The 12,571-nt window shown below is 52.2% G+C and overlaps 1 protein-coding gene across 17 annotated transcripts in view; it reads left to right on the top strand.

Moving 5' to 3' along the window:
* DYSF (dysferlin) overlaps nucleotides 1-12,571 on the top strand; it is a 272,723-nt gene that overhangs the window by 155,665 nt on the left and 104,487 nt on the right. For all 17 annotated transcript variants that reach the window (XM_060187109.1, XM_060187107.1, XM_060187114.1 and 14 more), the window contains 2 exons: nucleotides 10,487-10,580; nucleotides 11,045-11,122. In XM_060187109.1, the coding sequence (XP_060043092.1) occupies nucleotides 10,487-10,580; nucleotides 11,045-11,122 (172 nt within the window). The remainder of the gene's footprint in view (nucleotides 1-10,486; nucleotides 10,581-11,044; nucleotides 11,123-12,571) is intronic.

Here is a 12,571-nt window from a genome sequence, read left to right as displayed (position 1 = left end):
TCCCCTCTCAATTAAAAAGAAAAAAGATGTCAGCTGAGTCCCAGTTTTCTATAGGCATTGTGCCAGCTGGAGTGATTGAAAGTCAGTCTTTTCTCTTTTTTATATTTATTTATTTTTAATTGCTGCCTAGGTTACTGCTGGGGCTTGGACCTGCACAATAAATCCACTACCTCTGGTGGCCTTGTTTTCTTTTTCTCCTTTTTCCCTTAACTTTTTAAACTTTATTTTATTTGATAGAACAGGGAGAAATTGAGAGAAGGAGAGATATAGAGGGAGTGAGAGACAGAGAGACACCTGCAGCACTTTACCACTCATGAAGCTTTCCCTCTGCAGGTGGAGACCAGGAACTTGAACTTGGGTCCTTGTGCATAGTAATACATATACTTAACTAGGTGTTACACCTGGAAAGAGAGGGAGAGGGAGAGGGAGAGGGACTGGACAGGGAGAGGGAGAAGGGGACAGGGAGAGAGGGAGAGGGGGAGAGGGAGGGGGGAGAGGTAAAGGGAAAGAGGAAGAGGGAGAGAGGAGAGGGGGAGGGGAGAGGGAGAGAGGAAGAGAGAAAAGGGGGAGGGGAGAGGGGGAGCTGGAGGGGGAGAGGGGGAGGGGAGAGGGGGAGGGGCGAAAAGGGAGAGGGGGAGGGGGAGAGGGAGAGGGGGAGGGGGGAAAGGGAGAGGGAGAGGGGGGAAGAGGAGAGGGAGAGGGGAGAGGGAGAGGGGGAGGGGGAGAGGGGGAGGGGGAAAAGGGAGAAAGGGAAAAAGGGAGAGGGGGAGGGGGAGAGGGGGAGGGGGAAAAGGGAGAGGGAGAGAGGGGGAGGAGGAGAGGGAGAGAGGGAAAAAGGGAGAAGGGGAGAGGGGGGAGGAGGAGGAGAGGGAGAGGCAGGCCTGTAGCCCTGTTTCGCCTCTTGTAAATCTTTCCCCTGCAGGTGAGGTGCAGGGACTTAAAGCCCAGTCCTTGCACATTGTAATGCGTGTGCTCAATTGCTGTGCCACTGCCCAGATCCTGGCTTTCCTCTTAATTAGGGGCCTCCCTGATCCTCCTGTTCCCCCATAGAGAACCATTTGTGTAACCCCTTTCTCTAAATGTGCACCTTGGGTCTGTCTTGCTCAAGTGTTAGATGCTGAAGTCATAGAGTCTGACTGTGCATCTGAGCCACTGAGAACTGGTGGCCCTGGGTTGCTTGTAAATGCCACAGCTGGGCTGGTGTATTGCCCCCCCCCCCCCCCACAACTGTGTCACTTCAATGCAGAAGGGTCTGTACCTACCTTGTAGTTTATTGTCTGCTCTGCTATACTGTCCTTGATCATGCTGGGCGACAGGCAGCAGCCAGTGAGGACACTGGGACATGGAGTTGCCCTAATTGTGGAGGCTGGTCTGGGCTCAGCCTGCTTGGGCCTTCTCTGCAACCTCCATGAAGTGGTAGAAACCCTAGAAGGACACACATTCTCTCTCCCTCTCTCTCCAGCCTACACGTGGCATTGTGGACTCTCCAGGTTTCCTGATTCCACCCCAGCTCCCCAGGGCCTGGCCAGTAGTTTTGCAAGGAGTTTAGCAGCTGTTTTTAAGCCCTGGCTCCTGCTGTAAATTAAGCAGGGTTGCACCCTCATCTGCTATTCTACTTAAGGTTGCAATCGGGTCTGCTTGGGAAGCAAGGGCTGTGTGTTCCCGACTTCCCTCTTTTAAAGGGTTCTCCTCCTCTGGCTGAGCCTGCAGGTCTATGTGGGGTTTCCCTGGAAGCTGAGGCTGGGGCTGCCAGGGCAGTCACAGGGGCCCTTGGCTCCCCAAGGCCCTGACTTGGCACATAACCATGCCCTGCTCCAGAACCCTGCTCAGATCTCCAGTTCCAATGGATAACAGGGATTTAGAAACTGCTGGAGTAGTGGTGGTCGTGTGAGATCCTTGTGTCTGCCAGCTATTTTGTTGGGCAGCCCCTAGGAATACATTAACCTCTCTGAGCTCCAGTTCTCTTACATATCAGCAAAAGCAATACCTTTTATTTTTCCACCAGGATTATCGCTGGGGCTCGGTGTCCGCATTTCGAATCTACTGTTCTCGGTGGTCATTTTTTCCCACTTTTTTCTTTATATTTTACTTGACAGGACAGAGGCAAATGGAGAGGGGAGGGGAGATAGGGAGAGAAAAAGACACCTGCAGACCTGCTTTGCCAAGTGAGGCATCCCCGCTGCAGGTGGAGAGAAGAGGCTCGGTCCCTGGTCTCTGCTCATGGTAATATGTGCCCTTAAGCAGGTGAACCACCACCTGGCCCCCAAATACCCTGCCTTTTTAGGGAAGGCCAAAGCCTTCTGGCCAAAGTCTGGGCTCCAGTTCTCTAGTGTAAACAGGGCTTGACTGGCAGGCTTATTGCCGGCTCCATGGTCTCCATCTCTACAGTGTCACTATCCCGCTATAATAGCAGCTGAGTGGTCCCATCTAACCTGGAGCATTTACACTCTGGTTACTTAAAAAATATATTAATTAATTAATTTATTTTGGATAGAAACAGAGAAATTGAGAAGGAAGAGGGAGATAGGGAGAGAGACACCTGCAGCCCTGCTTCACCGCTCATAAAGTTTCCATCCTCTCCTTCCACCTCCTGCACATGGGGACTGGGGGCTTGAGCTTGCATCCTTGCGCACTGTAATTTGTGCTTTCAACCAGGTGCATTAGCACTTGTCTCCTCTGGTTCTTTACAGAAAAAGTCTGCCGGCCCCATTCTAGAGAATATCCCATGGGCCAGGGATTGTCTCTGTTCCTGCCATAGCTCATTGAACTCCCCCAGGACTCCCAAGAGGGAGGCACTCTTTAGATTTTACAAATCTGCAAACGGAGTCACAAAGACCAGTAACCATCACTCTAGCCCTGCTTCTTCACACAAGGATTGTGGAGAACCTTGTGACTAAGGCTGCTGTGCAAGGTTTAGAACATGCTGCCTTGCTCTAGCATGCAGCTGATGTCCCAGCAAAGTCAATGGTGAAGAAGACACCCTGGGAGCCCCCCCTAAGGCTACACTGATCCATGTTTAGCCAGAAAAAGGCACAAAACCCAAACTCTCATTGGTTCGTGGTACTGGCTGACTTCTGTGGTGAACCTGTCCCTTCCTTGCTGTGGCTGGTAGCAGGCTAGCAGTGTGACAGATCTGCCCCTAGCGCTTGGGGAGAGCCAGGCTTGGCCACACAGCATCTTGCAGTTTTACTCCACAGATACACGAGATGTGACTTCAGGGATGGAGTGATGAATTTGTATCAGCTGAGGATCCCCCCCACCCCCATAGCACTGTTTAGCTCTGGATTGAACCTAGAACCTTTGGTGCTTCAGGCATGAAAGTCTTTTTGCATAGTCATTATGCTCTCTCCCTAGCACTGAGATAATTTCTGAGCTATGAATTAATACAATTTTTTTCTTTTTCTTTCTTTTCCAGATATCTTTATGGTGGAGGGAGGGGGATAATGGTCATATTACAAGACATTTGTCACATGAGGACACTTTCTGATCTCCTGTGATGAGGACCTGTGTACCACTCCCACCACCAACTGGCCTTCCTCCACTGTCGTGCACTGGGTCTCCAACTTCCTTCCACCTCCCCCTCGCTTCCCTCATGGTGTCCTTTGTTCTGCTGCAGTAGACCACAGCTACCCTAGCTTTCACCATGTGCTTTTCCTTTCTTTGTGTCTCAAGGTTGACTGTACACAGACATGTGTTAAGTAGCCAGGTTGCAGAATGGCAGCCTATTTAATGGTCTGGTCTCCTATGAACCTGTCCCTGTGCCTCACACATAAGCGGTGGGATGGGGGCTCACACAGGGGAGCCTCGAGTAGGAACTGAGTGCTCCCCATAAATTGAGCAGAGCAGCTAGTTCTCCATGCCTACCTTTGTGACTGTGGGGAAAGGGGTCCTCTGGTGCCCCATCCCTCCCCTGCCTCTGGTCCATTTCCAGGCTGGTCTCCATGTGGTCCAGAGCTGCTGTCCTGGCTCAGCCTGTGTCTGCTTGCTGTGCCCCTCAGCTCTATTGCCTCTGCTGAGCTGGATGTCCAGACCCTGTGGGGGATCTTTCTTGGGGTGATGTGCCTTTGCCCAGAGGTGGAGTGTGTGTGTGTGTGTGTGTGTGTGTGTGTGTGTGTGTGTGTGTGTGTGTGTGTGTTGTGGTACAACAGTAGTCTCTAAGTGCTTTTGGTCTGGGATCTGGTGTAGGTGGCTGAGGAGTCCCCTTGCTCAACTTTCGGTTTCCCCAGAACTTGCCTACCTCCTTCCAGCGTGCCAGTCACACAAAGGTCCCAGGATGCCAACCCTCAGCAGATGAAGGTGGTGTATTCACAGCTCTGACGCACCTGAGGGAGGCCGTTGGCATCAGTGGCTAGGGAGAAGGTGCCTCAGGCTCCTGTGTCCAGGCTCTTCCGGGGTGGCAGTTGCTGTTAGCTGGGCCACGGTGGGCTGGAGGCAGCCCAGGCCCCTGGGCGAGCAGCAGGATCCCTTACACGGCTAATCCCAGCACAGAGCGTAGCCACAGACCCAGTGGCTGCCAGCCCTGGCCTGAGAGTTGCATGGGCATGAGCTAAGGAGGCAGGAATGTGGCTGTGGGAAACCCAATGCCCGAGGCCTGGCCCCGAAGCTGGGTAAGAGTGTGTATGTGTGTGGACGGGGGGTGAAGCTGGAACCTCAGCGGCCACTGCAGTGTGACTCTGTGTGACTCTGAAGTGGGATCTCTCTCCCAGCCTCGCCACGTCAGCCAAGCTTCTTCCTTGAGCTTGAGACTGGCCTTCATTCTGCTGCAACTTCCCTGCCCCAGCCTCCTTCTTCTAGGAAGTCTTCCTGAATAGCACCTTCTAAGGGCCTGTCCTATCCCATTCTTCCACCCACAGATGGCCCCGATGTGGGGTACAGTGAGCCCACATCACTTGCTCTTCCTGAGCCATGTCAGACCCTGAGCCCCATGGGTGAGTGTAGGATGCCCACTGTATTGTCCCCTCTAGTCTCTTCAAGCCTGAGTGCTATACACATGCTCCAGGGGGAGGCTGGTGATTCCTTTCATGAGATAAACCCTTACAGGATGCCTACTAAGTACCACATGTTGGGTTCAGGGGACAAAGGAGTGTGTGTGTGTCTGGCTTTTATACACAGGGCAGTGGGTGCAGGGGAGAAGCTAGGGGAGGCTGGGAAAGGGCAGGGATGAAGTCAGGAAAGCCATGGAGGTGTCCAGGCCTCATGGTTAACTGAACTGCAGGAAGAGTTCAAGCTGACTTCTTTGGGAGGTCATTCCATTAGGAGAGAATGCAGTCCATGCAAAGGTCCTGGGGTAGAGGGAAGGTGGTGATTTTGAGTTTAGGAAATTGTGGGTGAGAGTGTGCAGAGACTAAGGGCTTGTTTAATGAATGGAAAAATGCATGAGTCAAACTGACATGTCTAGTTCTAGTCACAGCCAGGTAGTGATGTTATCAAGTACCAGATAATGACGCTTAGGTCAATACAGGTTGCATTATGACAGGAGTCCCCACAGCTGTACTGCTCAGTGATGTCTTAGCTATCACGAATGTCATAGCCTCTATGTTCACAGGTACCGTGCTCTGCAGGCATCATTCTCCTGAGTGCTTGGTTTAATCTCATGTTGTTTAGTTGATCATGTTCCTAAGCTTGCAAAGTCCACTGCTAGTGATGCCAGTAAGTGCCTACACCATCTGGCTATGTGGACATATGCTCTGTGATGTTTGAACCATGAATAAATCCCCTAGCAATGTCCTTTCTTGGAAGGTTCCCCACTGTTAAGCCACTTGTGACTGTACTGAGTGCAATTGATCATGTGCTAGCTATCTGCCAGGGCCATGGGCACATAATTTTCAACAGTAACTCTCAACTGGGGCTGATATTTAGCACCACTATACCCCTAGGGATGTATGATGATGATTAATATCATTTTGGTCTTGACATCTGAGGGGGGAGGGTGCTGTGTTGCCAGCAGACATGGGACAACCCCCAGGACAGAGCATCAACCAGCCCAAAATGCCAGTGACACCAGTGTCAAAAAATCCTGTTTTTCTCACTCATTCTGTGCCATAGGCGTGACCACATTAAAAATTTTTATTTAAAAATTTTATTTTATTTAATTTATTTATATTGGATAGGACAGAGAGAAATTTAGAGAGGAGGGGAAGATAGAGAGGGAGAGAGAAAGACAGACATCTGCAGACCTGCTTCACCACTTGGGAAGCACCCTCCCCTGTAGGTAGGAAGCTGGGGTCTCAAACCTGAATCCTTGCACAGGTCCTTGTGCTTAGTACTATGTGCACTTAACTGGGTGCCCCATTGCCGGTGCCTCTCCCCTCCCTCCTGTGTGACTGCATTACCATGAGAAATCTGAGTTTCAAGGACAGGACTTCCCTACTGTACCCCCAGCCACAGTTCTCAGGTCCACGTGGGGGAACCCCAGGTCAATTCTTCTCCCTCTCCCCTTCCTGGGACCTGACATCTTGAAACTGCAGCTAGAGGTCCCTACAAATCAACTGTTCCTATTCTCCTTATGGGAACTTCTGGGTCTGTGAAATGAATAAACCACCCTGACTTTCTACTCTGTGCCTATGGAAGGCCCAGTGCTTGTCTCAGACACCTGCAGGCTGCCCTTTGGCTATGGTGGTAGGCCCCCACGTGTCAGTTTCTCCATCTCTACAGCGATGGCAGTGGCACCTGCTGACTGTGAGGTGAGGAAAACTCTCTTGGGGAGGTAACATTTTATGTCTGTCTGAGTATTTGTATCCATTTCCCAGCTGGATTCCAGGAAGGTCCACTAGAGAACAGATGCTTAGCCAACATGGTGGAACGTGCTAGGGAGAGGCTTCCAGGAGCTCCCAAGTCAGGTGTTCAGGAGAACTTCATTCTTTGCCTCAGAAGAGTGGGCCCTGTATAGCCACACATGAAAAGCCAGACAGACTTCTGGGTGAAGGACCGGAGATGTTGGGTAACCTATGTCAACCCACAGCACAGACCTCTCCCTGGTTCTGAGTGACAGGCTGGCCTTTGCCACCAGCCTGCCCCAAAGCATATGTGATTCTCCCCTGAATCCATTCATCTGGGGGAAGCATGTCTGTTATGGGGTCCCAGTAGGAGGAAAGAGACAGGCAGATAGGAAGCCACACCCTGAGCCTGGTGGGCACAGCAGGAGCAGTACTAGCTGACCCTCACTGAGTGGCCTGAAGGTGGGCCTGGGCAGCCAAGGAAAACATCAAGGAAGAAGCAGAGAGGATGTGTGCCGAACTCCAGGAACTTGATTGCTGAGACTCGCAGGAGTGTGGGTGTTTGGGAACAATCTGATGGCTGAAGACTCAAGGCAGGGCCCACAGTTGGTCTGTCCTCTGCTCCAGGGTCTCCAGGGGCTGTGGGGCCCTGTGACTTCTGGAAGGACCAGTGGGTTGGGATGTGAAGATAGCTGGATGAATGCATGGTGGAGTACTGCACAGGGTGGGAACCAGGGTGTTTATGACTGGAAAGGATGGGAGTTAGCGAGTGCTCTTCAGTCCAACACTAGGGGTATGTGTCTCTTTTGCTTCTCTCAGCTGCTGCTGGAGCTCTTCCTCCTCCTCCTCTTCCTCCCTCCTCCTCCTTTTCCTTTTCCCTCCTCTCCTCCAGCCTTGCACATGTACTTTCTTTCCACTTCTAGGTCAACTTTTTCATTCCAATAGTGAGATACAGAGTGAGAGATAGGGAGAGTCACTGGTGCTGGAGTGTCTCCCAGAACCATGATATTTGTGTGTGGTGCCTCGTCTTGAACCTGGACTTTGGATGGCAAGGCACAAGGCCCTATCTGGTGGGCTAGCTCTCTGGGCCCCTCCTAGCTTCTCCCCATAATCTCTTTGGGAAGGAGGAAGTGGACTAGGTGGGGCAGCTTCTTCCGGCAGCAGAATGGGCAGGAGAGTCTGGGGAGTGAGGAGCGCCCCCCTCTGCAGGCTGGTGCTCTCAGCCAGCACCAGACACCCAGCTACCTTGCCACACTCTCTGTGAGAACACTGGGAGGGGGACACATCTTCTGAGTGTAGGCGGGCGGCCCCATTGTTGGACAGAGACCCAGAGAGTACTGCCAAAGGCCCAGACAGAAGCGGTTTGGGGGAGCGGTGCTGACAGAAGGTCTCTGGGGAAGGCCATCCGGAGGAGGTGTGAGGAGAGTGGAGATGTGCTCTGGCAGGCTTCAGCAGCCAGGGAGGTCTCTGCAGGCATGGAGAGGGGTGCAGAGAAGGACAAGGGGTGTGAGGGGGGAGCCAGCGACTGCAGATGAACTTGCCTCTCCTCTCCATCCCTGGGCTGACCCCAATGTCCACCCTGTCTGTGGGGGGACAGGGCACATGTGTGTGGTCCGGATGTACTGGGGGGAGGGGTGTTGAAGAGTCTTTCACCCTGACCCGCAATAAGATGAACTGAATGACATGTTCTGCATTGTTGCCCTGGTACTGGGGTGCCTAGCCCTGTTCCCTGTGTCCTGACCTGTTTTTCTTGAGGTCCCTTTGTGGAGTGGCTGGCTGGGACTGCCTCACGCTTCCCAGTCTGGTGAGCAGCCTTGTATACTTCACTGCCCCCAGGGGTCCTGCTGGGCCACCAGCTGCTGAGCTCGGTGCCTGCTCCAGCAAGACGCCAGCCCAGCACGGCCAGGCCACATGCTTCTCCTGGCAGGGAACCAGGACATCTGGGATCTGCACCTGTCCAGCAGGGGAGGTTTCAGATGTGGTGATGTGCGGCTGCCCTGTCTGGAGTGTGACATCCCTCTTGGTTTTGGGGGAGGTTATAATGTGCATTTTATTTTTGCCCTGGCCTGTGACTTGTCACTAGAATGTCCACTTTCCCAGGTCCTCAGCCAATTTTGAGCAAATATAGACTGTATAAATTCTACTCCTGAACATGCTTGCTAACTTCAGCTTGTGACTACCCTCACCCCCTACCCCCATCTGCACCTTATTTCTCTCAGTAGCTCATGAAGAGCAGCCATTTATTGAGCATTTATTATGTACCATGCTATGTGCCAAGTATGACATGTACTGCCTTAACAAGTCACAATAATTCTGTGAGGTAGGTTCTGAAGAATCACCTGGAATATTCAGAAAGGCTAAGAAACCTACCCAAAGTCACTCAGCAGCACCAGAAATGGAGCCCTGGCAGTCTGGTTCTAGAACTTGTATTGAGACCCCCCCCCCCCAAAGATTTTGTCCATACTCCCAGAGGGATAAACAATAGGGAAGTTTCCAGTGGAGGGGATGGGACACCAAATTCTGGTGATGGGAACTGTATGACTTATACCCCTATTAAAATGATATCCCATACAACGTTGTAAAACAATATTAAATCACAAATAAAAAATAAAACTTATAAAAAGAGACTGTAGCCATAGGGAGGGGGGCAGTCTGTGTCCCTTACTGAGAGGGGTGTCCTGTGGTGGGCACCTGAGTCTGCTCAGTTCTAGCAGGACCTCTGTGAATCCCTTGGGAGAGTGGATGAGCTTATCTCTCCTGCGTGTGTGTCGTAAGGGCCCTTTTGCAAGAGGTGGGACAGACCCGGCCCACCGTTAGGATGGTTCTCTTTATTGACAACTGACCAGGCTTTCACTGGGTGCCCTCCGGTGACCTGAGGACAGACTGTGCTGGGATGAGTGATGGAACAGTGTGTTTGTAGTGGGAATGAGCCTGAGTCTAGGCCAGCTTCAGTGCTGAGACTGTGTTTTGGGGAAGCAAATCTGGCTGTTGGATAGGGAGATGGGATAGGTGCAGGGGGCTTCTGCCCAGGCCTCCCAGGTAGGAAAAGTCTTCAAAGGATTTGGACCGGCGGTCAGATGGACCTGGTGGTGGTGTGTGTGTGGGTAGTGAGTTGTTTCTGCTTCTGGGTGTGGGCAGAGTGGAGAGGAAAGCAGGCACTGGGGGCCTTCTTGGACCAGGGGTTTGAGTGTAGGTCCTGAGTTTGGAGAAGAGGCTCAAAAGTGGCCGTGGAGTTGTTTTTGGAGACACAAGGGGACCATGTAGTTCCAGGACTTTGGGAGAGGCTGACAGTCCCAGGAAATGGCTTCAGCCAGTGGAGATGAGGGTGTCAGAATGGGCCTGGGGAGGGACTGACCTGGGTGGGATTAATAGGCCATCCTACATGAGTCAGGGTTCTCCTCTTCCTTTTTTTATTTAAAAATATTTATTTTAATGAGGAGAGAGAGACACACACACACACACACCAGAGCACTGTTTATCTCTGGCTTATGGTAGTGGTGTGGATTGAACCTAGAACCTCAGAGCCTCAGGCATGAAAGTCTTTTGTATAGCTGTTGTGCCGTCTCCCCTGCCCATTGCCTCCCTTCCACCCAGTTCCAATCTGTCAGGCTGGAGAGATCTAACCTTTCCCTCTGTACTTGACATTGCTGTCTGTGCATGCAATAGAGGATAAGTTCTCCTCGAGTGAGATACCAAGCTGATAATCCAGTTCCCAGCAGGAGAGAATCTTGTCTAGTATTCTCCTGCCCTGACCACTTCTGTGTCTCTAGGGCGGCATGGTGGATGACAGGAGCGAGGATTCCATGTCTGTCTCCACCTTGAGCTTCGGCGTGAACAGACCCACGATTTCCTGCATCTTCGACTGTAAGTGATGCTTGGAGGTGTCTGCAGGGTGCCATGCACTTTCTGCTCCTGTCTATACAGGGATGTTGGGCAGGTGTGCATGTGGAGAGTTCTGCTTATCTGCTTTCTTGGTGGGTCAGTGCCTCGCATGTCCTACCTGTGCGTGCGCATGTGTGTAGTGCGTAGTGCGTGTGTATTAACAAATGAAGCCTGAAGTGGGCGTCGAAGATCCTGCACTTGTCTGGCTGCCCTTGTCCTCTGTCCCTTCTTCCCAAGTTTTTCCAGGGACACATCACTCACATGTCTACTTTGAAGCTGGGTCTGTTCTGATCTTGTCACAAGTGTGTGGCATGTGTCACTTCTGTCCTTCAGTACTTCTGCTGCCCTTCCTAGGAACAGACTGCACCCTGCTCTTTGGACCCTGCTCTCAGCCCCTCCCCTCCCACCCCTTCAAGCTGGGCATCTTTGTTCCTTTTTCTGTGCAGATGGAAACCGCTACCATCTCCGCTGCTACATGTACCAGGCCCGGGACCTGCCTGCCATGGATAAGGACTCTTTCTCTGGTAGGTTGGGGAAGAGAGGAATTAGACAGAGGAATCAAACCCAGGGTTCTGATGACTGGCCTGGGAGTCCAGTCATCAGAACCACAGACCTAAGGAAAAAGTTCCTGGAGTCCTCCTGTAAGTGGGAGCTATGCTTCTTGGTTTGTGAAGGTGGGTGCTGTGTGCAGGGTTCCTGTGGCCTCCTAGTCATCAGTGGCTAGTCACTTGACCCTCTGGAGAGTTGGATATGTTGTCCTCTCCTCCTGAAAGCCCCTCCATCCTGTCTCCTGCAGCTCTACCTGCTCCTCCTCTGGGGTTTCAGTGCCCTATGGGCCTGGCATTTGCGAGAGTCCAGACTGTGCCCTTGTTTCTGGGCACTGGGCTCTCCTGTCCTCCAGCTCCAGTGACCATGCACACTAGGAAAGCTTCGAGGTCTTTCCTTCCTGGGGTCCCTTTAGTCTAGTCTCATCTCGGCTCCCACCCCATGGGATGCCTGGTGGCAATCTCATTTCATCTAGTCCAAATGGAACTTCAATCCAGGCCTCCTCTGCATCCTTCTCCTTGGTCTTGGCATTACATGCCGATGTGACCACCAGCCAGCTGGCTCTGCTGATGCCACCTCCTGAATCTCTCCCAGAGATGTTCCCTCCACGTTTGTGTCATGGCTGCCATCTATCACTAGCTTTTCCCTCACTCATCTGGACAGCCTGGTCATTCCTTGACCCTTGTGCCTTCTGCCCTGTCCCAGACAGATTGGCTACATCAGTTCCCTGACTTGAAATGTGATCTCTGACAGACAGCCCGCTGGGGCTTAGTGTCTGCATGACTCCACCATCCCTAGTGGCCTTTATTTTCCCTTTCTTTCCTTTCTTCCCTTCCCTTATTGCTTTAGCGCTCTCTCTCTCTCTCTCTCTCTCTCTCTCTCTCTCTCTCTCTCTCTTGCCTCCAGGGTAATTGCTGGGGCTCGGTGCCTGCACTATGAACCCACTGCTTCTGGAGGTCATTTTTCCCATTTTGTTGCCCTTGTTGTTGTGCTTGTTATTGTTGTCATAGCTATTGTTGTTGGATAGGACAGAGAGAAATGGAGAGAGGAGGGGAAGAAAGAGAGGAGGAGAGAAAGATAGACACCTGCAGACCTGCCTCACCACCTGTGAAGCGACTCCCCTGCAGGTGGGGAGCCAGGGGCTCGAACCAGGATCCTTAGGCTGGTCCTTGAGCTTTGCGTCACATGCGCTTAACCCCCTGCGCTACTGCCCAACCCCCGACCATCTATTCTTATGGTTTCCTCTGTTCCCTTTCCTCCCATGTGAAGGCCACTTTGGTTTATCTCCTCCAGAAGTAACTCTTTCCCAAATTCCTCTCCTCTGGAAGCTTCTGTTCAGCTCTGGGAAGCTAGGCTCAGGGTGGATGGAGCAGTTTCCTGTCTGTGCGTTGGGTCCTGGGACCAAAGAGTGCACTCTGCAAAGCACA

This window comes from Erinaceus europaeus, chromosome 3, assembly GCF_950295315.1.
Source record: "Erinaceus europaeus chromosome 3, mEriEur2.1, whole genome shotgun sequence".
Classification (NCBI taxonomy): Eukaryota; Metazoa; Chordata; class Mammalia; order Eulipotyphla; family Erinaceidae; genus Erinaceus; species Erinaceus europaeus.
The sequence above is the reverse complement of the archived record's forward strand: the minus strand, read 5'-3'. Positions and strand labels throughout refer to the sequence as shown.